The sequence below is a fragment of the Dermacentor silvarum genome, chromosome 2 (assembly GCF_013339745.2).
Source record: "Dermacentor silvarum isolate Dsil-2018 chromosome 2, BIME_Dsil_1.4, whole genome shotgun sequence".
Taxonomy (NCBI): domain Eukaryota; kingdom Metazoa; phylum Arthropoda; class Arachnida; order Ixodida; family Ixodidae; genus Dermacentor; species Dermacentor silvarum.
Window position 1 is genome coordinate 120,285,812 of NC_051155.1, and position 27,979 is coordinate 120,313,790.

Sequence of the window (27,979 nt, forward strand, 5' to 3'; positions counted from 1 at the left end):
CTGTCGTGCAAGCGTGTCCGAATGAAAGGCATTTTCGTCACTGGAGGAGGGAGATGCATTTGTGAAGGTCGTTTGTGAAGTCCACCTACGGATAAGGCGGTGACTCAGCCTCACAGAAGTATTGCGGAAAACATAAGCATCCACTGCGGCTGTGGCACATTCTCTGTCTTTAATTAAGGTGGGCGTACGTATGGAGCTCAGTGCAATGATGGATTTGTTTCATACACGTCATAGTCGGAGTGAGTGGAAAGATTGTCTGAATTGCGGAGTTTTCGTGAAACATTTTCCAGTTAGTAAGTGAATGAAGGCGGACGGACCGTCTAGGGAGGGTGATCTTGATGAGGGTTAATTTGTCCGTATACTGAACCTGTCGTGCGTACTGGTTATGTAGCCTTTGTCGGAACTTTGAGGAGGGTGAAATCTGGATAATAGTTGGGATTTTCTGGTGCTCTCTGCGCTATTCTTGTTGTATCACTGTGCTGTTTGAGGTGCATTGAAATCTCCGGCGGCGAGATGAGGGAATATTCGCAAGGATCAGAGGCATCCAGTTTTGACACGTGTGCTAAGCTCTGTGAAAACCGCTTGTTGATAGGATTGTAAATTATTGCACGTGACATCTGCTTCATAGACCTTATATGGAAATCCCGTCAGTATATTTCTAAGAATTGCAGCCTGAGACAGAGTACATACTGTTCTATGTTTCCTGATGAAGCAGTACGAAGCTTATCAACCAAGTTTGAAGCTATTTCACATATGCTGTAATGAAATTGCATCACTGTGACAAAGCTCATTCAGAAATACAGTTGCCTACATGATGCTGCTCCAAAGTTATCGTGAACTTTTTTACTTTGAAACCTTCATTTGATTAACATTTTTGCCTACATACTTTTATTTTATGTAAAGCCTGCAGTACCACCACAATTACTCCAAACTGAAGACCACAAAAGCCAATAAAGACAAGGACAGGAATGAAGGCATCGCAGATGCTGATCAAGCAAATCAATTTTCTTTTTTATTGTACGGCAACCAAGACCAACGAGTTGAAGCACCAGCAATAAAACAGCTCAAAGAAAGTGAAATATGTCGTATTATAGGTGCCAGCGATATCTTTCTTAGTCCACTCACACAAAACAAAACACCATGTTGGAAGGGGTTAGCAGCACTTGCAATAAGAAAACCACACGTAACTTCCACAAATTTTTTTTTAAATGGTTCTGCTCATCGACGTGTTCAAATGGAGCATACAACTAATTTTACTCGATGTCACTTATTTGGCATCAATTAAGAACCACAATGAGCTAACATGCAGCTTCCAACTTTTCCTGTATCCATTACTGTAAGATAACGCATGGCTCTATACACTAACCAATTGTTATGACAAAGGCTCATCACAGAAATTTCATTTCTCATATGTACATTTCACACTACCTTGAAAGAATTTTCAGCAGTGTGCAAAGTTGCATTAACATTTTAAAGCTGTCCACAATCTAAATTTAACTCCTATGTGCTTTAATAGATCATTATAGGAGTTGTAGGCTGTCTCTTGTACTGTCAGGTAGCTGAGAAACTTCATGGCAGATTGACAGCTGAAAGGCCCCTATACAATGCATGTCTCTTTCTGTCTGAACTGGCCAATCTCACAAATGCAGTCTGTCCCTTTATGCTGAAAATATTGCCAAGAAACTACATACCAAAAGTATAGTGACACCTTTTAGACATTGGGGCTCACTAATCATGTCTTTGTATGTCCAAGCTAGGTGTAGGCTATTTGTTGCCTTGGATAGTGGAAAAACTACATACTTGGAGCAACAATGAAAGGTACTAAGGAGGCCCTAGTTCTGTCCCACCAATGTGATCATTCTCTCAACACCATGAAGCTACAGTGAGCCCTGTTAGTGAATTGAAATGCAGACCGAGCCAGAACGCTGTCACCACATTTGTCCTTTACATGTGTCAGGCTTCCATTGATGATACTGATGCTCGAAATTTAAAACCTGACTTACTTCTGAAATTCTAACACTGTACCCAGCTATGAGGGCTCTAATTTAACTGTTTTCACCTGGATCAAATTCCTGGACAGGGTGTTAACCATAAAATCTAAAATTGAACTTTTTTTTTTTTTTTGTGGGAGCTAGAACTGAACCCAAACCTTTCTTTTCGGCTTCAGAGCCAAACAAACAAAAATATTTTTTTCAGTTCAGGTAGACCATTCCCTGTGGCATATGCATTATCTGCACATTGACTGCATTTCAGAGTCTGAACTACACAATCTTGTTAGCAAAGAGGAACCTATTTTCTGGCACTCCTCAAAGCTCTGCATCAACTCTATGTGGTCCAAGGACTTACTCGTGAGGAAGCTAACCTGTTGTATCACATTAGAACTAACTTTGCTTGCACCCAGGCTTGGCTATTTAGGACTGGAGGCTCTGCTCCTTCAATCTATGCCTTATGTGACAAGATCGGTGATGTCGAAAACTTTATGTGCTTATGGCCACAGCTTGACATGGAAAGAAAGGCATTGCTTTATAACTAGGGCTCCGTGTTTTTGGATAAATCCGAAAATCTCCGATAAACACTCACCGGTAAAATTTTTGACAATTCGGATTTATCCGATAAACTCCTATTTTACCGGCCAATATGACGCTGTTCCCTTCTATATCGAAAGGGCATGTTCTAAGCAGTCATTGATACATCGGCCGGTTTGGCCGATATAAACTTTACCTCATGTCAACAGTATCTTGTAGACTACACCCATCGCACATTTAACAAAAGGCTTGTCGCGCACGGAGCGAGAGACGTATGACTGCTCAACGACTGTCACAGATCTTCATGGATACTACGCTGCTGTGGCTGAAAAGTGGAGATAGACAGTTGGGGAGAGGAACCTTTTCCATGCGCTCCAATACACCATTGAATCGTTTTGGTATAGCGTTCAAATTGTGAATCTAAATGTGAAGCATGAAGTACCCTGCGCGATCGAAACCTATGCGCAGATTTTTGAGTTAGTGTTTCTTGAAAGTGATGACATGAGTCAACTCATGAGTGATTTTACGAACTATTAGAGCTAATTAATCAGTAACATTGTTGAACCCCGGTCGCATTGGCGACTTCACACTGTCCAGTGGCCAGTGCTTTCTCACTGCGTGCTGAGTCTTCTAGCACGAACGTTGAAAGGGCATTTTCAAAGCTGAGAATCATCAATCGAAAGGAGCGTGCTTCCATCAGTGACAGCAACTTCGTAAAGTATGATTGCGTCTATTACAACACGCTTTAAGGTTGTAATACGCACAAACGTAGGTGTTTTGTATTCAAGTATTTGTGCTTGTGTGTATATGTGTTTGTGTGTTTAAACCTTCCAGACAACAAAAATACGCTTTGTGCGTTCTGATGCTTCCGTGTTCAGATATCATTTGATCTAAGATTTTGGAGTATTGAGAATAATGGAAAACTTAACCCCAAATTTCGGAGAATTGGGGATTTATGAGAAATAAACTCCGAATTTGCGCCAGAAAATAAACTCTGAAAAACACCCTCCGAATTTCAAGAAAAATAAACTCCGTAAGCACGGAGCCCTATTTATAACCTACAGAAGAAAGGTCTTCCACACATGAGCTTGAAGACATGTTTTTTATTTATTTCATAACACTGTGAGCCTTTCTCAGGCTCTGACAAGAGTGGAACGTTCTAACAATATGCACAAACAGGCATGGTGTTCCGAAACATAAAAAGGTACACAGCATACATAAATAATCATATCAAAAGAGTGCGGAGCTCTAATATCAATCAATAGATGGGACTCATTATCAAAAAGAAAGCAGTGACTAACAACAGATTTACAAAAGGGGCTTTTCTTCGAGGATTTATTATTTGTAACAAAAGCATCAAGTGAGATCATTCATAATATGGTAGGGCAGGTTATTTCATAATTCTATGAAATGAGGGAAAAATTAACTTTAAGTGCGTCACATCTAGCAGTGAATGGCTGTATGCACGTCATGGTTGATTCTTTTACAGCGGTGGCGAGGTGGCTTTAGGTACACATATTTATGCTGATACAATCATCATACCGTGGGAAACAAAATTTCATGCATGCAGTCTGTCGTTGGCATTCTAACGTTGCGATGCTCGCCCTTTTACGAAGAAGTGTCATGCCTTCGTAGCACAAGTAATGGGAATATATAAAATTGATATATACATGAAGTGCCCGCAGTAATGAGGGAGGGAGTCGGTACACACAGCCGGCAACACAGCAGAACAGCTCCGATTGAGCAGCACGTCTTCTTCGTTGTCTTCGTCTCGCGCAAAATAAAGCGCAAGCGAACGGGAACCGCACAACACATGAAAATGCACTGAATTGACGTGTCATTATTCCCCCCCTTCAAAAGCATCGGCTCGATGCTTTCGAAGTAGGGACGGTAGGCGATCAGCGTGTGTAGTATGGCTTCATCCTAGCCACGTGGACGATGTCTGGTTGTGGTGTACGGCGGGAGCTTCGCGTGGTGCTCTCTGGAACAACCTTGTAGTTGACGTCATTGAGGCGTTGAAGAACCCGGTAAGGCCTGAAATAACGACGGAGAAGTTTCTCCGACCTCCCACGTTGGCGAACGGGACTCCAGATCCATACTTTGTCTCCCGGGTGGTAGGTAACTTCTCTGTGACGGAGATTGTACCTGTGAGCATCGTAGTGTTGCTGAGCGCAAATGCGCAGGCGAGCTAGCTGACGAGCTTCCTCGGCACACTGAGCATATTGGGCAGCATTTACTGTAGTAGATGCGGAGGCGTCGGGCAGAAGCATTACGTCTAACATTGTGGTAACCTCGCGGCCGTGAAGCAAGCGGAAAGGAGTAAATCCGGTGGTTTCTTGAACGGCGGTATTATAAGCGAAGGTTACGAAAGGAAGAACGCTGTCCCAGTTCTTGTGATCCACGTCGACATACATTGAAAGCATGTCAGCGATGGTCTTGTTGAGCCGTTCGGCTAGGCCGTTTGTCTGTGGATGATAAGCGGTCGCCCGACGATGAACAGTGCCGCTGAGGGTCATCACTTCTTCCAGGAGTTGGGCTGTGAAAGCGGTCCCTCTGTCGGTAATAACCACTGCTGGTGCACCATGGCGGAGGACTATAGCATGAATGAAGAAGTTGGCGACGTCATTAGCAGTAGCTCGTTGAAGTGGTCTTGTTTCACAGTAACGAGTGAGATAGTCTGTCGCAACTATTATCCATCGGTTGCCAATCGAAGATTTAGGAAATGGCCCAAGCAAGTCCATTCCGACTTGTTGAAAGGGAGCCCGAGGTGGTTCGACAGGTTGTAACAAGCCAGCTGGTTTTATGGGTGGTGTCTAGCGCCGCTGGCAGTCTCGGCAAGTCTTCACGTAGTGCTTGACGATACGGGACAGTTTAGGCCAGTAGTACTTGTGGCGGATATGTGCGAGAGTGCGCGTGAAACAAACCCAAATGGCCAGAAGATGGTTCGTCGTGACAAGCATGCAGGATCTCTTCTCGCATCGCAGATGTGCACCACCAGAAGATCAGTTTGAGAGCTGGAGTCAAAGCTTTGCTTGTACAAGACGTTGTTGCGGAGAAAAAACGACGAAATTATGCGGCGGAATGCCAGTGGTGGCTGCATAAGTTGGCCCTCAAGGTAGTCGATGAGCGGGCGAAGCTCCAGGTCATCACGCTGTTGCTGAGCCAAGTCAGACGCTGTGACGGCACAGAGGAAACTGTCTTCGTCAGTAAGTTCAGGCGGAGTCGTTTCTACAGGAGCGCGAGAAAGACAGTCGGCATCTGTGTGCTTGCGTCCCGACTTGTAGACAACTGTAACGTCGAACTCCTGTAGGCGAAGACTCCATCGAGCAAGGCGGCCTGAGGGGTCTTTGAGACCGGCAAGTGAACACAACGAAGGGTGGTCACTGACTACTTTGAAAGGTCTGCCGTACAAATATGGTCGGAACTTGGATAGCGCCCACACGACAGCTAGACATTCTTTTTCTGTAGTGGAGTAGTTCGATTCAGCCGATGACAAGGTATGACTAGCGTAGGCGATCACTCGTTCAATACCCTCTTGCCGCTGCACAAGGACGGCGCCGAGACCGACATTGCTTGCGTCTGTGTGTACTTCAGTGTCGGCGTCTTCGTCGAAGTGACCTAAGATTGGAGGAGTCTGAAGTCGTTGTAGATCACAAAAAGCGCAATGTTGCTCGGGGTTCCAAACGAAAGCGACATTGTCCCTTGTGAGAAAATGCAATGGCTCAGCTATTTTCGAAAAGTTGGGTACGAAGCGACGGTAATACGTGCAAAGTCCTAAAAAATGGCGAACCTCGCGTTTGTTCGTAGGAGTTGGGAAGGCAGCAACAGCTTGCGTTTTTTCAGGATCCGGGCAAATTCCATTGCAGCTGATGACATGAACAAGGAATTTCAGCTCCTCGTAACCGAAGTGGCATTTTTCGGGCTTGAGTGACAGGCCAGCAGTTCGGAGCGCATCAAGCACTGCACGAAGACGCTGGAGATGCTGCTCGAAAGTCTCCGAAAAAACGACGACGTCGTCCAAATAAAAAAGACACGTTTGCCACTTAAGACCGGACAAAACAGTGTCCATCATTCGTTGAAAAGTCGCAGGAGCTGAGCACAGGCCAAAAGGAAGAACCTTGAATTCAAAGAGTCCGTCAGGAGTAATAAACGCGGTTTTTTCCCGGTCACGGTCATCGACCTCGATTTGCCAATAACCACTACACAGATCCATGGATGAAAAATATCTGGAGTGTCGAAGTCGGTCCAGCGAGTCATCGATGCGAGGAAGCGGATAGACGTCTTTCTTTGTGACGTTGTTCAGTTTGCGATAATCAACGCAAAAACACAGTGTGCCGTCTTTCTCTTTAACTAGCACCACTGGTGACGCCCATGGGCTTGTAGATGGCTGAATGATGTCGTCAGCAAACATTTGTTTGACTTGTTCTCGAATGGCGTCTTGTTCTCTTCGAGACACACGGTAGGCATGCTGTTGGATGGGTCTTTCGGCGGGTTCGGTTATAATTCTGTGCTTCGCAACGGGCGTCGCTTGATTCTTGACGTCGTGGCGAAGCAGTCGCTAAAGGAAAGCAAAAGAGAGCGAGGACTGTCTTGCTATTCAGCCGATAGTTCGGAATTCACATCGAGTTGAATTGTAGACTGCTTGTCGTCGTGTGGGACGGACGAAAGTTCTGCAAGTGATAGGCTGGTTCTCGCGTCGTCGATTTCTTCGAAGTAAGCGACAGCAGAGTGCCTCGTGAAGTGCTGGTATTCGCGACTAAAGTTCGTAATTAGGATTTCAGCAGGCCGTTTGGTCAGTTCGAGGAGGCCGCGGGCGACGCATACTTGACGAGAGAAGAGGATGGACACATTGGTTTCAACAACACCAAGGGCAGTTCGGTCCACGTGGCTCAGTACGGTAACCAGTACACTGGAACGAGGTGGTACGGTAACAGAATCATCAGAGACACGCAACGCTACCTTGTGCAAATTGCATTCGTGCGAGCTTGCGTTACGTGAAAATGATACCATTACTCGGTCGACGAGCGTTAGGGTGAAATCCCTGAAGGCCCATCCTCCGATAAGGGCACTGATGATACAGATGGTCCACTTCGCCGCAGTGGTAGCAAAGTGGCCGATTATCCGAGGTGCGCCACACGTTTGATTTACGCATGATATCTCACGGGCCTACGTCCTCATACGGGTTTACATTTGTAGCTGGAAATTGACGTGGCAGAGCTGAAACAGGGCAAGGCAAACGTCGTCCCGTAGATGGTTGAGGGCTCCGAATGGCTTCGGCATGTCAGCACTGGGGCTTCTGCTCGCGTTGGCGCCAATGGTTGGGTCATGGTCCTCATTTCGGCACGAATGATGTCACCAAGCGCAGTAACAAGAAGTTTTGCTAACTTCCTCAGGCTCTTCGCGCACAACGGTTCGCACAAGCTCTCGGAGTGCTGCTAAATCATGTCCGCAGGTGAAACATGACACTGCAGCGACGGTGCTTTGGTGGTCGTACTGTTGGGAGCGTTGCTGTAGCGCTCGTTCCATTGTCGTTGCTTCACTTACGAACTCAGCGACGGTAGCTGGAGGGTTACGCATGAGTCCAGCGAAAAGTTGTTCTTTCACCCCTCACATTAAGAGACGAACTTTGTCTCGGCCATACCTGGATCTGCGCATCGGAACAAGCGCGACATGTCCTCGACAAACATGGCCACGCTTTTATTTGGTTTCTGAAACCGACTCTGCAGAGCCTGTTCGGCCTTTTCTTTCCTTTCGGTGCTGCTGTATGTCTCGCGAAGCTGTCGTCGGAATTCTTGCCAGCTAGTGATGGAGCCCTCATGATTCTCAAACCACGTGCGAGCGTAGTCTTCCAGGGCAAAGTACACGTAGCCTAGTTTCTGAGAGTCATTCCATTCATTGACTGCAGCGACTCGGTCGAAGTGTTCAAGCCAATCCTCCACGTCCTCGAACACGTCGCCATGAAATGACTTCGGAATGCGCGCTGCGTAGACGACACTCGGACTAGAGGTGGATTGGACTATGTCGCTTTCTTGAGTCTGACTTGCACTTGCCCCTGTGGTGGACATCCTTACTTGGCTCATTGGGCTGTATTCAGGAGGTAGTCCTTGCAAGCGGCGGCTGTGGCGAAGTGTCCGGTTTTCATCTGGAATCGTGGGAATGGTGGTAGGGACTCGAAGCGTCGGGAGGTCAAATTAGTGCATAGGATGGTAGCTAGCACCTCCACCAATTTGTCACCGCAATAACAGGGCAAGCAACAGCCGGCAACACAGCAGAACAGCTCTGATCGAGCAGCACGTCTTCTTCGTTGTCTGCGTCTCGCGCAAAATAAAGCGCAAGCGAACGGGAACCGCACAACACACGAAAATGCACTGAATTGACGTGTCAATATTATACTGAGTGCAGGTGCGAGGGCTTGTGCTTAATGCTGAGTAGACAGGCTCAAAAGAAGCGTCGAGCAGAGTAGGGTCTCCAATATGCAGCGAAGGGTGCTTAAAGATCACAAACGCATGCTGAGTTTTGAAAAGTTCGTAACCTTGTTTGGGCATTGCAAGAAGTAGGGTTTTTTTAACCACATGGTGATGGCTGTCTGCAAAGTACCAAACTAATCCACAGCATAAAAACAGCTCATTTTAAATGAAAGCTAGTGCTGCCTTACTCTCGAAGGAGTCCCGCTTCCTGCCAAAGAATCAAAGGCACATGCATAAATGCCTCTCACAAGACACACTGACTGCAACATCACCGATTATGGCATACAACTTTGATAAGTTATTCAATACTGGACACCATTGTGAAATACCACCATTGTGAAAAACAAAAAGTAGGTGGGTCCTGCGATACGTTGTGATGCGATCTGTTGTCTGCGGAATGGGAGCAGGCAGAGAAAGAATGTTGCTTGCAGATGCTTTGAGGAAAGGGGAAGAGTTTTATGTTGGAAACTCGAAGTCGAGAGAGCTGATGCAAAGTGAAGTCACTTAAAATGCAATGCTGGATGCCATCGATATGCAGTGACGAAACAGCAGCAGACACGATTGTTTTTTAAAGGTGTAAACACGTGCTTTGACAAACTCTTCATACAGGATAAGTTTATTTAGGCGCTTAATGTGTGCAATACTTTGGCTTTCTTTTGCGGTTTTGGAGGGCCACAAATTTAGGTCGAGCAAGGCATTTCAGAGTGAAAACGTTTCCACCTTTGTTGTGTGGCCTATGCTTGAAAATAATCTGTATATAAAACAAACATTTTTCATAAACGCATAAAAAAACTGAGTTTAAACTAATTTCCACACCACATATGGTCCACAAAATGTTTCTTTTTTTCTGACCTGCCTCATAGTGTAGTTGGCCAATGGTTTGATAATGGAAAAGCGCCCATGTGCTTGCATTGTAGTGCACACTAAAGAACCCCAGGTGGTCAAAATTATTCCGGAGCCCTCCACTAGGGCGTGCCTCATAATCAGAACTGGTTTTGGCACGTAAAACCCTAGAAAGAAGATGCGCTACCGTAACTACATGCTAAATGCACATTTCACATCTGGGCATTATTTCTGCACCAAAATACAGGTCCAACCGCTGTGGTGACATTTCCTCTCCTGGGTGGATAACATAGAGCTCTCCCGATTTCCTCACTTGATATGAATATCGATGCCGGTTAAAGCACTTCACTTCAAGGGGTGCCATTAAGAGCAACACTGTTTCGTCCATTGTAAAAATCAACTCGACTTCGCCAAATGAGGGTTGCTCTCCTTTCTTCATAATGAGAACATCCCGTTCTCTGTACGTGCGGTGGTCCGTGGTAACCGACTTCACTTTCCAAACACTCCGATCCCCAAGCTTTTCCCTGACAATAGCTGGCACCTCATCATCTTTTACTTCTTTTGCACCAATAGTGGACACACTGTGACCAAGCCTTAAGCTGTGCAGCTGAAATCCTTGAAGAAGCTGGTGCCTGTGCGCAAGTGTTTTGCAGATATTTTTAAAGTTCATTGTGCGAGAGGCAAGTGCTTTAAAATACTGATGTTTTGCCTCAAATCTCATGCACCAGAACTGTGTCAGTGGCCCGAGCTGTTCTATTATTCTAGGATAATGCACCATGTAGTGCATCTTGGGTGTTACAGCAGAATCCGGATAGCATGCCTTAAAATGTTCAAGGAACGTCTTTATTTTTAGTTGAAGATAGGGAAGCCATGAAATGGGGACCTCTTCTGCTAGCAGCATGTCAACTATTTCCCTGAATTTTAAGTACACCTCCCAGTGTTCATTGCCTTCTGGAATTTGCGACGAGAACATGAAAGGCAATAGTCTTAGAAGGCACCATTTCTGGGCTGCCGAGCCTTTAAAGCTTCCTTTTGAACCTAAAAACGAGTGCATTAACGGCTCTGGCTTGTTTTTCCTGTCATTGTAGCCATATGTAAATGTGCTCACTTTATCTAAGTCAGATGTAGAGAGCACAGAGTCGCTCACAAGACCACGGAGAACATTTCGTAGCACATGGCTAACTGTTCCTTCAAAAATATCATGCATCAGATCAGGTGGCATTTGCGTACACAAAGAGAAGTAATCTAATGCAAGCAATGGTGATCGCTCATTTACACCATAGACCCGCTTTAGGTCATGGTTGACAGCAATAGCATCCAGATGTTGCATGTGAGTGTGCATCTGGCGCAGAACACACATCGATTCCTCGGTTATCGATTTCACATTTTCAGCATGTGCCATGCAAAACCGACACAATCTACCCTTTGAAAATGCAATGCTGAACCCCCCGATGTTATGCATAGACAAGTTGTCCCCACAAAAAGCAAGAACAATTACCTTTGCCTGAATAACACCTCCTGTTGTTTGTAAACTGAGGCCTTGATTTTTTAGGCATTGCAAATCCCTTAAAAGGGGAGAAAAAACTTCACTGAGGCCATGCTTTGTTACATCTCGATAACGTGCACACAGCACAAGGTGAATACTACACAGCTGGGACCGATACCTGGGATGCAGGTTTAGAATAGTGCAATATACAAGAAAAAGCTTGTGCTTGCCGCGCTTCGCACCCAATGGATTGCATATCTCCACCTCATCAGCATACAAGAGCAAAAATATGGTACTGTTGTCAGAATTACCCAAAATGGATGTTAGGTCTTTTTGATAAACAGTACCATCCCGAAAATCGTTGAAGACCACAGCATCAGGCTGGCATTGTGCTCGTGGCGGTGATTGCGAGAAAAACACCAGGTTGGCAATGTCTGGCACCTCAAGCAAGTTCTTCAGCATGCCGGAAATAGGCACATATTGAAATGTCTCTTCACTTTGAGGGGTAAATTTGCATTCTTGAGCAGCTGTATATGGAAGACACTGCCTGGCAAAAGCTTCACGCATGAATTTCGACCTTGAAAATGTAAACATTTTGGGCACAAAATCGCACTTCAGGAGCTGATCAAGCTCTTCACCGATCACAGCACTAGGGACGCACTTCCGTACCTCCAAGGAAAATTCTTCCAAAGTTTCTTGAAAAAGACCCTTTAAATCACTGAACACTTGTTCACACACGGAATGAGGTACTTTGTGCTCCTCGGACAGCTTGTAGAAAAACAAGCAAACTTTCTTTTGCATGTTTGCAAACAACTCTGAACTGGGTGCTCGTACATTTGAGGTTGGGTTGGCCGAAGAGTCACTGTCCTGAGGGGTGTCGACACGGCTTGCATCTGCGCCTGTTCGCAGCGTCTGATGTGATGTCGCGTCGTCTGTCACTGTGCTTGCAGGAGCTGGGTTATCCACGTCACCATCACTTGTGGGCTGCTCACCAGATTCCGCTCCGCAAAATGTGCGACCATGTGGCACAGTGCTGCTGCTGCCGCCTATAACACTTCTGTGCTCGCGGTACACATGCTTCTTCAGCGAGTCGACTACGGTGTAGGTTTTGGGGCAACCTTCAATACCGCAAACAACACGGAAGTTGGACTCCCAGCTGTGTGCATCGCGGATGTGCGCTAGCAGAAGCAGATACTTGGGCGAAAAGAAATGACATTTCCTACAGCGATAAAATATCGGATGGGGCGACGCGCGATTTGCCATCTTTCGTACCTTTCGTAGAGAACGCAACACACAAAGGCTACCTCATTCCCTCGTTGACCAAAACAAACTACGTTGACCAAAGCAAGGAAAGAAAGCGAAGCTAGGCTACAGCGGCTAGAATAGGTGTAGCTATGCAAAGCATGGAGGAAGGAATGATGCAAAGCCAACGGCAAAGCACATCCATTCTCGGGAATAGCCCCGCATTTGAAAAATGAATGCTTATTTCTTAACTGCAGTCTGGCGTTAGAGATAAAGCATTACAAAAAAAATGTAAATTTTCTACTGAATTTACGGAGTGCTTGCGGCTACTCCATTTCTTCCTGCAGTATAGGAGGCGTTGAGTATACATCTGCGGCGCGACGCTTCAATTGTGTGCCCATGGACATGGTGTATTTAAACCCGTGTGTTGCACGTGTGTGCTCTTCTCGAATGTTTTTTTGCTGTCCACCGGTCTGCTACCCCTTCGTACACCATGGTCATCACCTGCCTCGTCAATCGCGGCCCGTCCAGCTTTGTTCTGAAGCTGACGGGCGACACGTTGGTCCATTTGAGGGAGGCAATGGCGGCCCATTCGTCGCTTCGAACAGTGGAGGAATGTGCAGTTGTGCAGGTAATGTATATTTTCGTCTTCGAAAGATATTTTGTTACCTTTTTTCATATTCTTGATCTGCACAACGACGCTATGTTGTGATCTGAATGCACCGCGCACACGTGTCCGCAAGAGCGCATGCCGTGCGTGACTGCTCAACCCGACATGTCATAGAGCGATAAAAGGCGTTACGCATACGCGACGTCGTAGTCGCGTACGCGTTTGATCGAAATACCACGGGAAGGATTAGATAGTGTTACCAAAGCAGTTGAAGAAAATTGTGCGTGCGTCACACAAGCCGGCTTTGTGCGTCTTCATGGGCTTCTGCTTAAAGACTGCACCAAGACGTACACTGTGCATATATGTTGATGGCAAATTAGTAGAGTTGGTATCGATCCGTGTCTACAGCATCATAAATACACGTGAAGAAAAGCTGACAGGACATGTGCTGGGCATGTGCTTGCACACGTGGCATTGTTTGACATATATAAGCTGAAGGGGAGATGCTACTCGAAACAGCTTTTTTCTGTTATTTGTACTAGAGATTTATAAATACTGTGATTCATATATTTCTTAGGTAGATTTCAAATATGTCATTAGTTTTTGTGTAGCTGCTATATATATTTAGTTATGTCCTACAGAATGTCGTCTTTGCTTCCACTTTCTTGCGCATAAAATTTTCTCAAAAAGCACATCGTGCTGTAGCTAATTTAGCGCGTTGTAGACCGCAAAGTGCCGATATCTAGTCAAACAGCATGTACAATTACTGGAACTATGCAAAAACAATTTTAAATTACACTTTTAACAGTTTTTTTTTTGCAATCCCATGAAATATAACCTTGTATTTTTGCAACTACTGCTGAGATTGCAATTTCAGGTAGATATCAGTTTCGTTAGTATAGGACAAAATAAGTGCACAAGGTTATTCTCATGGGATTGTTAAAAAAAATTGTCGAAGAGTACTAATCTTTCTTTGCATAGTTGCACTAAATGTACATGCTTTTTGGATAGATATTGACATTTTGAAGTCTACAATGAGCTAAATAAGCTACAGCACAATGCTTTTAGTGAAAATTTTATTTACAATAAAGTGAACACAAAGATCATCATATTTTGTCGTTGTGCAGGAGAACTAAAAATATATAGCAGCTACACAAAAACTTATGAATCCCAGCATTTTCAGATCTCTAGCACATTTAATAAAAACACTTTTTTTTTCGAGTAGCATCTCCCCTTAAGAGTGCATATGGCATGTTACATGTAGGCTATATTGTATGCTTGACATAAAAACAATGCATTCTAAATAGTTCAATAGGTAGGAGGGCAAATTGCAGCTGTGAAATTTGTGCCACTATGCTAGGTTTAATTTCTTTGTCATGGTAAAGCCAGGAAACCTCTGTTGAATCTTGGCAAATCCTCAAATCTTACCTGCAAAGCAGGAAATCCCATGTGGCTACCATGCATGGGTACAGAATTGAGGCAAACATTTATGTGCTTTACAGTGGGAGGAAGGTGCATGGGGTGTCATCACATCCACCTGCCAAGCACTGGTTTGCTAGAATGCCACCTAATCAATTGGCTTTGTTTATTCTCATGACAACTGTGAGAATTTCTGTCCGAAATTTCTAGCAGCAATTGCCTGCTGTTGGCTGCAGCCTAACACTATGGCACCAACTGTCAGTAGAAGAAATGTCTTGTAAGAAATTTGCGTGTAGTTTGCAAAACTACTTGGGCTTGCGTGCATGGATTATAACAGCTGAGGCCTCGCAGGAAATGAGAATTTGTACAATTACTAAATGCAAGCAGTGTTTTACTATTTAGTATACTTTGGCAGTGCCTCCAGGATACCAAAGGGGCAATGGGGCATGAAAGCTGTAACCTGGCCTGGTTTGCGGGTTGGGGGCTTGTTGAGGCCTCCCACCAGCCGGCGTGTATGAGATTGGCTTATTGTTGACAGCTGATCTTGTATGTGAAAGCCCAATGCACTTTGTCCTCGGCCGCCTGAACCCACACACTGCCCTCTGGTTCCAGCTTTGATCTCTCCGCTGTCTCACGGGTGCCCTGGAGATTCTGCACTGCCTGTTTTATTATAATCTCAGGTGCACTCCTGAGGCCTCCATTTGCCAATGTAATTATTTTTACTTTTGCATGCTAAATGATCTAGAATCAAATCGCACTGGAGGCAAAGCACCTCTGTTCAGCCTAAGGGCACTAGGGACCAGCTCGGTGGTACTTGCCTAGCTGCTGCCAAAATAGCCACTACCTTGTTTGTTAATCTCCACTGGAAAAAATACTGGGGAGATCGTGCATATTTTCTCAATTGTTCTGTAGAAAGGTACTATGCTTTAGAGGGCACCATGCTGCAATGGTAAGAGTTCTGCAAAGAATGGACACGTGTGCAGAAAAAGCAAACGTCATTTGGGAAAATGTGCTTCAGTGTTCTTCATTTTCAGGTACACAACAAGACATTTGACACGTATGTCAATGTAGACGAAAATACACTCTTAGAAGAGAATTCCATTATAAGAGTGATGGATGTGACGATAATTGCTGAGGCTGGCACATCTGCAAGTGTGACAGACCCGTAAGTTGATGGCCAACTCCTTGATTTATTATTAGTTTTCCTTGTCCCTGCTTCTGATATCTGATAGGAATCTATTGTGCGCATTGTGTTCATGAGTTTGGCTTGAACAGCTATGTTACAACACCGTTTCAGTACCTCTGCTCAACTCCATTTCAATGTATAAAAGGGTAGGTCCTGGCTGAATCCTGTTTTTTTCTGTGAATGAAAAGCCATATCTACTAAATGCCATGTGCCACTATACCACAATATGAGGGAAAGTTGGTATAACTGAATTTCATAACAGCTGTGGAAACAGACAACCCAGAAAAACAAAGGCCACAGGACAAATGTCCACTTGCAACTCGGGTTAATATTTATTAAGATCCTTTACATGTGCATTTGTCAGTGCTTATGTCACCACATGTACCCTCTCTACAATGAGCTATCAAGGTGCACCAGTCCCTTCTGTAAGGATATTGAAGGCTGGCTAATGCAGCCAGCAGCATTGTGTGTGATGTATGCTGCTTCAGTTTTTAACCTGATGATCAGATCCCTGTATTTAGACAGTATATAGGCATCTGCAAACAATGGTGAAGAGTTGCTAACACAGCAGTGCATGGACACATGTGCATCATTTTTAAGTTACATGCATGTTGCATATCTTGATAGCTTGTTGTATAGAGGATACAGGTGGCGACACATGCGCCTTGTGTTGGTGACACGTGTTGCTTGTGCTTATGTAAACGATCTTGTTATATTGTGTGTGCATACACTGTGTATGAACAAAACTTAGTTGCAAGTCGGCATTGTTACAGAGTGCGAGCTGATCCACTGATTACTTTTTCTCCCAAATTCTTTCACTATTCAAAAAGGAAGTGGAATTGCATTCACACAAATTGCAAGAATGCCTACTTTTCAAGAAGTGTCCGAATAGAGTATTTAATTTGATTAGATTCTGATACTATTTCATTCAGTCTAAAAATTACTATATTTGCACACGCCTACAATTATAGACTCGCATGATAATAGCCTCATTCCACTTGCTTCTCTGATATTTGGTTTTCTTACACATATGCTTGTGTAGGTGATGCCTTATTGCTATGAAAGAGCTTTTATCATTTTTTTACAGCACTTAACATTGTTGTTTTGTACTAGAATGAAAAGTGTGACTGTTTTAAATTTGTTGATAGTGCACTTGGACAATGGCTGTGAAGGAAAATTATGTGTGAGTGTTATTGTTCAAAGGCACGAATAGGTCATTGCTGTCCTTAAGCTTGCAAGGGTGGAACAGTAGGTGTGATCAAAAGATACAGGGTAGAAATCTTGTGCCACAATCCAAATTATGTTAAAGAGACGCACCTTCTGTGGTGGCATAGTGGCTGTTCCCTTTAGCTGCTAAAACTGATGTCGCGGGTTTGCTCCCTAGCTTTTATCGGCTGCGTATTGAGAGGGGCAAAATGCAGAACCGCTTGTGTACTTCGATTTAAGTCCATGTTAAGGGGAGGCATCCAAAATTAATTTGGAGCCTTGCACTATGGCAGCCTTGCTGCAGTTTCCTGTTTGTTGGGTGCTGCGTGTAAAGGGGAAACATAAACCCTTTCAGCGTCACTTATGTACCGTTGCGTTTCCGTGTGGCTGTCCTGCCATGTTGCTTCTGCCATTCCTTTTTGTCAGTTAAGAATGTGAGGACTGCACCAAGAGAGCCCTATTGACAGTTTTACCTACAAAGCAAACATTACTGATAGCTCATATCTGTTGCAGTGTACTGTATCGCAGGACTGTATCGCAGGACTGTATCGCAGGACTGTATCGCAGGACTGTATCGCAGGACTGTATCGCAGGACTGTATCGCAGGACTGTATCGCAGGACTGTATCGCAGGACTGTATCGCAGGACTGTATCGCAGGACTGTATCGCAGGACTGTAATGCAGCACTGCATATTTCTAGGTCAAGCAATTTTCATAGTGCCAAATTGCCAGCACTGAAGTTCTGCATGATTACGCATTAATATGGAAGGTGCTCCTGTAGTACTTGTCGTTTGGAAAGTTATACAGTAGAGGCTGTGCTCAGCAGCATTTAAGCTAATTTAGACAAAACTTGTTGAATCTCACCTGTCCGGTGAGACCTGAATAACTTGTCTTTGAAATTAATTGTATTGCGTTGTACTTTCAGGGATGTGTCATTCACAGGGGTAGAAATTGTAGATTTCTCCCCCTTTTCTGGAAATTTGAAATTTAAGTTTCCAGAAACACCAGTTGACATCAGGGCACAATTGGCCGACACAAGAGTTGGGGAGGTTCCCAACAACCTCAGAAGAAGAGTCGTAGATTGGCTCTGGTACGCGCTCTCGAGCCACACACTGTAAGTTGCATTTTTTTTAAAATGTACACTTGATTAGATTGGTTTGGGGAAATTGTTTAACTGAAATCGTCCCAAAGGCAAGCATTACTTCGGTGTGACCATTTTTTTCCGAATTGCTCATTAAACATGTTTATCAAGTGTTTTATGGGCATGGATAGTTTTGTAATAGTTAGGTGTTACTTTCTGACGTAATAAGCTAGGAAATGGCGTAGCAGAGGTTGCTTTTTGTACAAGTTCGTCCAAATAGTTAATACCTAGCATCCCGCAGAAGAGGGAAACAGAGACTTGAATTCTTATCTTTTCATAAATCAATTATGCATATTACGAGATCACTGCTGTCCTAAAAGGCAGATTGTGCTTCAATGAAACATTCGTATGTACATGGGCTGTTAATTCGAACATTGACACGAGAGCCCTATCAGCAGTTTTACCTGCAAAGGAAACATTACTGATAAGCTCATATCTGTTGCAGTGTACTGTATTGCAGGATTGTGACGCAGCACTACATATCTCTAGATCAAGCAATTTTCATAGTGCCAAATTGCCAGCACTGAAGTTAATATTGTGTTCTGTTTGTTCAAAATTCAGGAGTAACCTTTGATAAATGGTGTGTTGGAACATCATAGCAAATCATCTACGAATGTTTGTATAGGCTGCCTAGGTGTATTGTTTGTCGTATTGCTCTAAACATATGAAGTGTAGGGAAAAATAAGCCGTGAAGATTTAAGCGGGAGACAAGGTCTGATTCGGTGTCCGATCTGGCGTCCGATGGGCCGGAACCGAGGCGTTTTGCCGTGCCGAAGCGCCGGAACGGATGCCTGGGGCGTGCGACAAACTGGACAGATTTTCACTGTCCGAGTCCGACAACCGTACCGTCGTTTGGCCACAGCCAATGACAGCGCGCCTGGCATGTGACGTTCTCTGTCGCTCCGTTCAGAGGCGGTGCTGGCGGGCCGGTTTCTCGTCGCCTCTTTTTTTCTTTCTTTTTCATGCCAGCTGCAACAGCATTGCTACAATTCGTTTCAGACGCGAAATAGTTATCAGTTCGGTAAAATTATCTCGAACCTGTGCCAATTCTGCAAAGCAGCGCCTAGTACTAGCACTCTGCTACTTGCGAGATCGGCCGGGAGCCGCAATGCAACAGCATTTCGCAGGTAGACGGCACACACCGACTGTCTGAGCGAGGCTACTCGCTTAGTTTGCACGCTTGCCCTTCGCATCGACGGCATCGAGTAATCCAAGTCTATTTAATTATGGGTAACCTACATGTACAGTGTTAATCGTGTTGGCAAAAATAAGTGCACTTCGATGAGCGCGGTTTGGATCGCAAGAGCCGTCGGCCGTGGCAGCCAGCTAGGCCTACCGGCCCTATCGCTGGTTGTTGGTGGAGCCGTCAGTGGAGAACACACCACTGCGAAGTGTTTTGTCGCTCGCAAAGACGTAATTTTAGTGACAGTGTTCGTGTAAAGTGAAGCCGCATTGCGCAGAGTTGTTTGTTTTGTATTTCTCGACAAGGATACAAAGTCTTCCGCACGTACAAGCTGGGGTGCAAGATCTGGGCGGAGCTTAGGCGCCGCTCACTCGTTCGGATGCCCGTCCCATGTGCCCCGTATCGTCCTATGCCGCATGCCGGAGCATGCGGTGCCGCACATCGGATCAAACGCCAAATCGTACCGTGTCTCTCCTGCTTTAGAGGACGGTAGAAGTTTATTATTTCTACTTTCTAAGAAAAAAAAAGTGAAGATAAATGAAATTAGATGAAAAGACAACTTCACACATTTGGTAGGCCCCACTTGCACCAAGTTTTTATTGTGATTAGCACTCTTTTGTGAATTTCGGCCAGTTTTTGTTATATATGTCTGTCTAACCTCATTCACGCCAACTAGGGTCACTGGGTAGTTCATGGTCTAATCGGTAAAGCATTGTGCTCCTGTGTTGAGGATTTCAAACCAATCGTCAGGCCAACTTGTCTCCACTCTTCAGTGGCAAAAAAAAAAAAAAACCTTAGTTTCTTTTAGTGCTGGGCTGAATATAACCCTGAATGCACACCTGAATATACACACCACGCCTGAATATACATTGACATGCACCACATGTAGACATTGCAATGGTGCTGTTAGGTGTACACAAAAAGGATGCTGGCTGCATAGACACCTCATAAATGATGCATTTTGGTGGTGACAATATGGTGTGTTGCTACATTTCTTTAGTGCTAATCACATTAACATACATTCATTGTTTGATTGGTTATTTCAGAATTATCTTTTTTGTACACTTTCATTTGAACCCACTTTCCTTTTCTTCTCACCCATTGTATTGCTATTGTGACAGTGTATGCCCTTTTTTACCAATATGTTCAGCTACCCAGGCCATCTATATGCAGTCGCTGCAAGGGAGCTTGTGCTCAAGTACCCACAGCTGAAAGATGCATGTGGGGAAGGCCATGTAAGTACCTTAACATTTTATCTGCGGCCATGATGCACTGCTAAAAGATGCATCTGTAGGCTTAAGACCTTGGGAGATGACACAGTGACAATGACCTGAACACTGGTAATGCCCTAGCAGCATGCATTGTGAGAAAGGTTATATATTGAGTAAAGGCTAATGACGCAGCTGGAACAGCAGTGCAAAAAGCAGGTCTCTGTGCTATCCTGTTCCAAAATGGCATTAAAGCAGAAAAGCGTGCAGAGTCTGTGCCAAAGAAAGCATAAAAGCGGTAGCCTCATTTCGTTTGATTTTGATTGAATATCAATAGAGCGGCCATAGCCACAGATATGGCATATACTGTTCGTCCTAAATTTGTGGCATATTTCTCCAGTGGAAGGTCCAATGTGCTGGTGCTGTGCTGTCTTCGTGCAACTTTCTTTGTTATTTCATTTTTCTTTAGTGTCCCTTTTGTGCTGAAGAACCATGTGCAATCTTTGCTGGCCTACATATCTTTTTTTTTTTGGTGGTACAGTTAGCCTGCATGTGGTAAAATATAGCTGACGAGTATTCATCTCACTGATAGTGCTTGAAATGTTTCAGTTCACATGGCAGACAGCCCTAAAGTTCAAGGCAAAAAACATGCGGAAAAAACTACCGCCTGGTATTGCGCAGCTAGACCTGAATCGGCAGAAAGCCCAGAAGAGGAAAGCTGCCCAATCTGAGAGAGGTGGCAGCGCCGTCAAGGCTGTCAAGCCATGCGTCAGAAAGGTAACTCATTCATACTAGTCTCCTGTTTTCCAAACTCTCATATAACTTTACACTTTTTGCCCTTAAGTGAGTGTGCGATATTGTGTTGCACTTTGGGCAATAAATCCAACTGGATTATTGCTATTATTCTATTTTCTGCACTCTTTAGTAATACTTTGGCCTGAAATATATGTCGCTTTTTACACAAATGTTTTACAGCTCCATTCAGCACATTTGTCAAGGCTACCCAATTTGCTTACACTTTATGTAAAAGTTTGGCAGCACATCGAAACTTGGCGTTTTCTAATCTGGATTAAAAACGCAAGGACTTTTTTTGTTTCACACATTTTTCAAGTTTACTTCAGTGTGCAAAAACTAGGATTCACAGTGCATGTCACATTGCAGAACATATGCTTTGTTTTTATTACACTAATGTTGAACCTTAAACATATGTATTCACATGCACTTCTGAACTTATCTGTTTACTGTTGCTACTTATGTATGACGATGTGTGCACATGTGTGTGTACAATACTTATTTTATATTTTGCAGGCAGCCTTTTGGAATGCCGCCTTCGATGAGGGGGAGGACGAGAGAAGTCTGAACTGCCACATAGACATCATGAAGCGGGAGCTGCGCAAGGCAGGCGGCAGCTTCGAGAAAATTCAGGAGTCTATGATCAAGACATTTCGGAGCCGGAGGAGCCTGATTGAAACTGCCACGCTATCTCTTGCACAGCTCCTTGATACGTACCCAGCATTGAGAGTTGAGCGAGAGGCAAGTGCTCAGATAGCATGGTCCTTTTTATTAGTGTTAAGCATCAATACGTTTCTTTGGATTGTGTTTTGCATTTCTGGCCATAATTGAACATTTCTGCATCTCGTATAGAGCTACAAAATGGTAGCTGCTCACTTGCAATATAATTCTAGTGCCAGCATTAGAATGGAATAATAATTTACTTGTCTGGGAAAGTAATTCGAGTGTTCTAAATATCCACAATGTAATGACATGATAGCATATTGAGTCATTTTAGGCTAGAAGTATTGGACATTTTGCTCAGCCATCTCAAATTTTTCCAAATTCTAGTATATTGCATCTTAGACAGTAGCACAAGAAGCTTGTGAAATTATTGCAGGGCATCTTCCACAGTTAAGCTAAGCTGTGGTTCTTGGTAAAGTTCGTGAGCACAATTTTTTCTGCTGCCGTTCTAGAGAGGATGGGTGAATGCAATGTCGGAGGCATTTAGTATAAAATGGCCCTATTATAAGTGCATGTAGCTAGACTGAAGCTTTATATTTCAACTGCAGTGGAAAGTTAGAACTGTCAGTAGATCAACTACTGAAGTTTCATGGTGTTTGTGATCTCTAGTTTTCTTAGTCACTGCGCTAAGTGTAGGCTGCAGTTGTCTTCTTTACATGCTGTTCTTGTGATCTTATCAGCGTTGTTAGTCATGTTTAATACCGTTTCTTTGAGAGCTTCATGCTATTGATTAAAATACAGTTGAATACTGGTCATGTGAGTATTGTAGGTGCACATCTAGACAACATTCGGAATTCCTGTAACATTGCATTGCTAGTGAGGTTTGCCGACAGGGACTTAAAAGCACCAAAATTGCAGTTGGCTGTTAGTGATATTAGACAGTTTTAAAATAGGGGCCCCAAACGCCTTGGGGCCCCAAGAAGATAGCAGGCCGCAACTGAGCATGCACAAGACGCAAGGCAGCCTTGGGTCTTTGCGTTAGGGTCAACCAAAGATGCTAAACTCAAGAAATAGCGTGGGTTCCGAAGCCACCTTGAGTGGCTAGCACGGGCGAAGAGCAGTCGTGTGATAGCCAAGAGAGACATACGAGCAGCAGTCATCGAGAGCTCGGATCACTCAATCAAGTTGGTTGCAGAGAAAACTTGCCAGTGTGCTGGGTGATTTTCGGCGTTCTTAGAGGCAAAAGACTCGGTGCAATGCAAGAAGAGGCTAGCTGCACTCGGGTCAGTGTCTTTTGACCCGAGCGCGCAACCCAACGCTGCTCTGGGCCCAATTTTAAAACTCCGATGCTCCTCCAATCCCAAGAGGCACCAACGCAACGCGGCTTGGGGCCCCAATTCTGAAACTATTATTGGGACTGTACCATATATACAACCTAAGTAATGCCATAATGTATATTGGAGATCTTTGGGTGTCTGCTAATTCCAAGACCTACAGTGCTGTTTATTGCACTTTAAGCTGCTTTATGTTCATATTGCCTACTTTTGACATCAGTATGAAATTTATAGCCATAAGTATGGAAGAACTGACCTGACCAACTATCATTGAAGTCAGTGCTGTGTATCGCCTTCACTTTTCCAGCTCCACAATGAGTTTCAGCGGCTCACAGGGACCTTTGCAAGAGAGTCCCTAGGAGACCTCATCGAAAGAAGGGGGGACAGGATCCTGAGCGTCCTGCAGAAAGGCTCCAAACTGCATGTTGAAGACCTTGACGACAGCAGTAAGTTCTTAACCTCAAAGTGACAAACCAATCGCACCTTGGGCTGTGTTCAAATGATTGCAAATGCTTTCAATACGATTCCTTGGCATAATAGCAAACTGGAGCACACAAATGCCACGTAAAATTGGCAGCCAGCAAAACATTAGTGGTGACAGGATCTTTTACCATGTCAAGCAGATGACTGTTGCTAAAGACTGGAATAATGCTTTTAGCCAAGTAAAATCTTGTAATTCACGATTTTTTTTTTCTGCTAAAGTAACAATTTCTTGTAACTTCTTGAGGAATCTGGCCATCAGCAGAATGCCTCTGTGGCGTTCTACGAGTGGCCAAAGCATGGTGGGAATTTAAATATCCACCTGAAAGCACAAGTTAATAATATTGGAGGAATATTGTACATTTCCTGCCATATGCAAGTGAGTGATGCACATTTTTGGCTTGGGTGTTAAATTGTCTTTTGCGTGGTACTGTTTCTTCACCAAGTTGCAAGTGTTTTAGGGCCCCTTTAACAAGTGTCCTCACTTTGGCTACAATTACGACATACTCATTTGCTCAGTAATAAGAATTGCTAATTGTATTCTTCCTTGCATTACCTTGCTAACTTGTTTGCAGTGTAACTTGTTTGCAGCTGCTCAAAATCCAATTATTTCTCGTGCACTTTTTTTCAGATTCATATGTGGTGGCAGTGCTGACAAGCCTTCCACGGATTGTAAAGGAAGACCCCAGTGCTATTCTTTCGCCACTGGTATGCATACTACACTTATTCTGCACCATGTATATAAGCACCCTCATTGGGAAATGTTTTGCAGTGATGTAAAAAAACGGTAGTGATGACAAAAGTGAAAGTATCTGTGCTTGTGAAAGCATTGCTGCATGAACAAGCTGGTCAGTCTGTACCTCGAGTATTGCCATGTCACTACCAATCTACAAAAGTACAGTCAATGCATGTACTAAATCTTCATCCCCTGGCAAACAGCAAAAGTTGGCTGTGCAGCGAAGCCAAATTATTGCATGTTTCTTTGTAAGCCAATTGACACTTCCTTTAATTGCCACTGGCGCAGACATTAAGGATTAAGTTCAGCTTGTCCTGCAGTGTGGTGTGATCAGCAACTTCTGGATTGGGAGGCATTGGTGACATGGCTAGCTACATATCAAAACCTGAATAGTATTGCTATTTTTGTTCGACTCTGTGGCCCTATTAGCTGCTGGCCGTGTGGGCTGTGCCTGAATTACCCTAACATCTCATACCTCAACTTTTCGTCGTCTCTTTTTTTCTCCTGCTATATACTGTAGCTGCTTTGCTGCCAGTGCCATTTTCTGGTACAGCAGAATTATCTGTGCACATATTGATCCATTAGTATTGCTCCCATTAGCTGAATGTGATTCATGTGAAAAAAATTCCTCTGCTGCGAGTCACTTTTTTTTTCTCCTTCTACCTGCAGGTGCCAGGAGCCATGTCTGCACACCCACATCTTTTTTATTCTGGCGACAAGCCTGAGGCTTCGAGCACTTTTTTGGTGACATTTGAGGACCTTAAACTTACAGCCGTTGACATAACAGATGGGTTCGCTTTGCTTCTTGCTGCATATTGGGCATTTAATGTCCAGTATGCACAAAAAGCAAAGCGAACCTTTCTTCTGCTCGAGACATTGATGGGCATGGAGCCTAGCAGCCTTCTGCCATGCGTTGTCAAGGCAGCAACTGCCATTGACAGCGCATGAAATGATTAATCAGAGAGCAGTATTTATTTCTTTTATAGTTCCTAATGCATCTGATTTTTAAACGTCTTGCCCAGGCAGCCTGTTTTCAAGCTCCAAAGGGTAAGGCCCGACTGGTCGTGCGAGAAACGTTTGTCCTGTGAACTTCATTCTGCAGGTCCTGTTGAGCCTGTTATCTCCATGTCATTGGGACATGGTTAAAGGGATGCCATACCTGCAAGTGCTAGTTAGCCAGGCTTGTTGGTGTGATGACATTGCGGCTACGATTGCTAAAACAAAACAACCCACAAGCCTTGCTAACAACAATTTGCAAATAATAAAAATAAGGGGTTTTACAAGCCAAAACCACAATCGGATTATGAGGCACACCATAGTGGGGGACTCCGGAAAATTTGGACCACCTGGAGTTCTTAACGTGCACCTAAATATAAGTACCCTGGCGTTCTTGTATTTCGCCCGCATCGAAATGGAGCCACTATGGCCAGAATTCGATCCTGCCACCTTGTGTAGCAGCTCAACAACATAGCCACTAAGCAACCATGGCGGGCAATTTGCAGATATTCCATCCCTTCAACCATTTCCTGTAGAGTAAGAACATTTCCCGCAGGACCTGCACGGTGAAATTTCCAGAACAAATATTTGTCCCATGACCAGCACAGCTTCTTTATCCTTAGGAGCTTACTAATGGTCTGCATAGGCAAGAGAAGACCCCTCAGCAGGCCCCATTGCATATTTTAAGTAGGCGAACATCAAAGTCAACGCGCACTCTCTCCTTGCCTCCACTAGTATCTGCAAGTGGCTTCCCTCCCCTGCCGTACCCCGTACAGAAGCAGCCTTTTTTTTTCCTTGCTTGACATCCACTCGAGTTTCGGTTTAGTGTTGCTTGTCCTATAGAGCATATCCTTGTTGCGCAATCTTTTTTTTTTCTGCTTGAAGCACGACACATGCAAATGTTTGTTTCTAGTTGCAGTTTGTATCGCACTATTTTTATTTGTTTATAAAATACTGGGGACATGGAAGCCCAAGCAGGGTGAGTGTAATACACAGAATAACACGAGTGTTTATACAAATGCATAAAAAAATGTCGCAGTTTGGCCCGAAAGGCGAAGCATCAATTGCGATAGCAAATTAGTAGAGAGCTATTTGGAGTAGGGATAGTAGTTTTATCGGCTGCACAAACTTGGACACATTGTCTTGCTAACTGAATTAACAATCGTGGTGTCACGCGCACAAGCAAACATGAATAGATCACACTGAATGACCGCAGCCAACGACTATCAAAACGCTGGCAGCAAGCGCAAGTTCGCGCAGTCTATCGCTTCAATGGAAACGGAGCCGCGAATGCACAGCGCATACAAAGGTCAGAGCCGTGTGGAGATAAGAGACGGTGCGGGTGACCGCCGGGCAAAGTGCAGAGAAGTTGTTGGCAGAGGAGAAGCTGCCCCCCCTCATCCCGTTTCTTGCTTGCGCGTGGGAGATTGAGTGGCAAGATAGGCCTTTGGTGCTGGAGCACCGCCTCCCTCCCTCCCTCCCATACCCCCACGGCCTTTTGCGGGACGGTCGCGTTTGCTTTCCCGCATGCTTTCGCTCGCACATATGGCGCGCGGCGACGATTTTATCGCCCTTGGAATCTATACGGAACCTCACGGCGACAGCAGAAATCTGGTTGAAGTGTCCATATAATTGCTCTCGCAATAAAAGACACAACTTTCATAGGCACTGGGGAAATGCATGGTTCTAGTCAGATATTGTTTGTGGAGACAAAGAATACCTAAATGTGTCAGGCTTAGAGGATGAGGGTCTTATGGACGCCAGTTCGAACCTCTGGACTTTGCGAGAAATTCCTTCACCGGTACATTAGGCCCTACACCATCTTGCAAAAAACTTCCGCAGTGAACTATAGTCGCTCCGCTTCACTCGGTCGCGGACTGCCGTCGTCGTACTGCAGAAATCGTTCACGTCTCTCACATGAAGCACTTTATTCCCTGTTCAGCCGGTCTTTAGATTGCGGCCAGGTTGGCGCTTCCACGAGGGTGGGCAATTGGTGTAAGCGCATTTAACGTACTTCATCGTTCTCATTTGTATATAGCCATCATCCCTGTTCTTCGTGCTTGCACCATATGCTGAATAATGTACATTTGTCACTGCGCTGAAAGGTGAAATGGCTCTTCCATTCCTTTGTGTGTGTGTTTTTAAGTGCTCATGTGATTGTGTATTTTTTTTACAGTACAAATTGTATAGTGTCAATTGTAAATACACATGTAAATTGTAAATAAACATGCTGGTTGTTTTCTTTGTGCTTTCTATGCCTTGTTATGCACTGTTTTTGTCGTAAGGGCCCTGCAATGCAATGAGCTCGGACGAACGCGAACACTGTGGCTACATGAAAAAGTGCTCTAAAAATGCTCTGTTATATGGGGAGAAAGCTTGTTCTCTCCACGTGAAAACCACTTTCCAGGATGTGTTTTGGGGAAAATGTCGCTATGTTCAAGGTTAGCAGAATGCTTTCAACA

General features: G+C 44.5%; 2 protein-coding genes and 1 long non-coding RNA gene across 3 annotated transcripts in view; 2 read left to right on the top strand and 1 right to left on the bottom strand.

Annotated features, from left to right (window-relative positions):
* The window catches only part of LOC119441710 (glypican-6), a 184,780-nt gene that overhangs the window by 147,167 nt on the left and 9,634 nt on the right, over window positions 1–27,979 (bottom strand). The gene's annotated exons all lie outside the window — the stretch shown is intronic.
* On the top strand, window positions 12,970–22,969 carry LOC119441711 (uncharacterized). Its single transcript, XM_037706306.2, has 6 exons — window positions 12,970–13,194; window positions 15,627–15,757; window positions 17,910–18,098; window positions 20,459–20,543; window positions 21,126–21,293; window positions 21,825–22,969. Exons 1-6 carry the CDS (start codon window positions 13,057–13,059, stop codon window positions 22,137–22,139), a joined length of 1,026 nt encoding a protein of 341 aa, XP_037562234.2. The 5' UTR covers window positions 12,970–13,056; the 3' UTR covers window positions 22,140–22,969.
* On the top strand, window positions 23,617–27,772 carry LOC119441712 (uncharacterized). The gene is made up of 3 exons (XR_005189985.2): window positions 23,617–23,751; window positions 24,417–24,493; window positions 25,191–27,772. It is a non-coding gene; the product is annotated as an uncharacterized LOC119441712 (long non-coding RNA).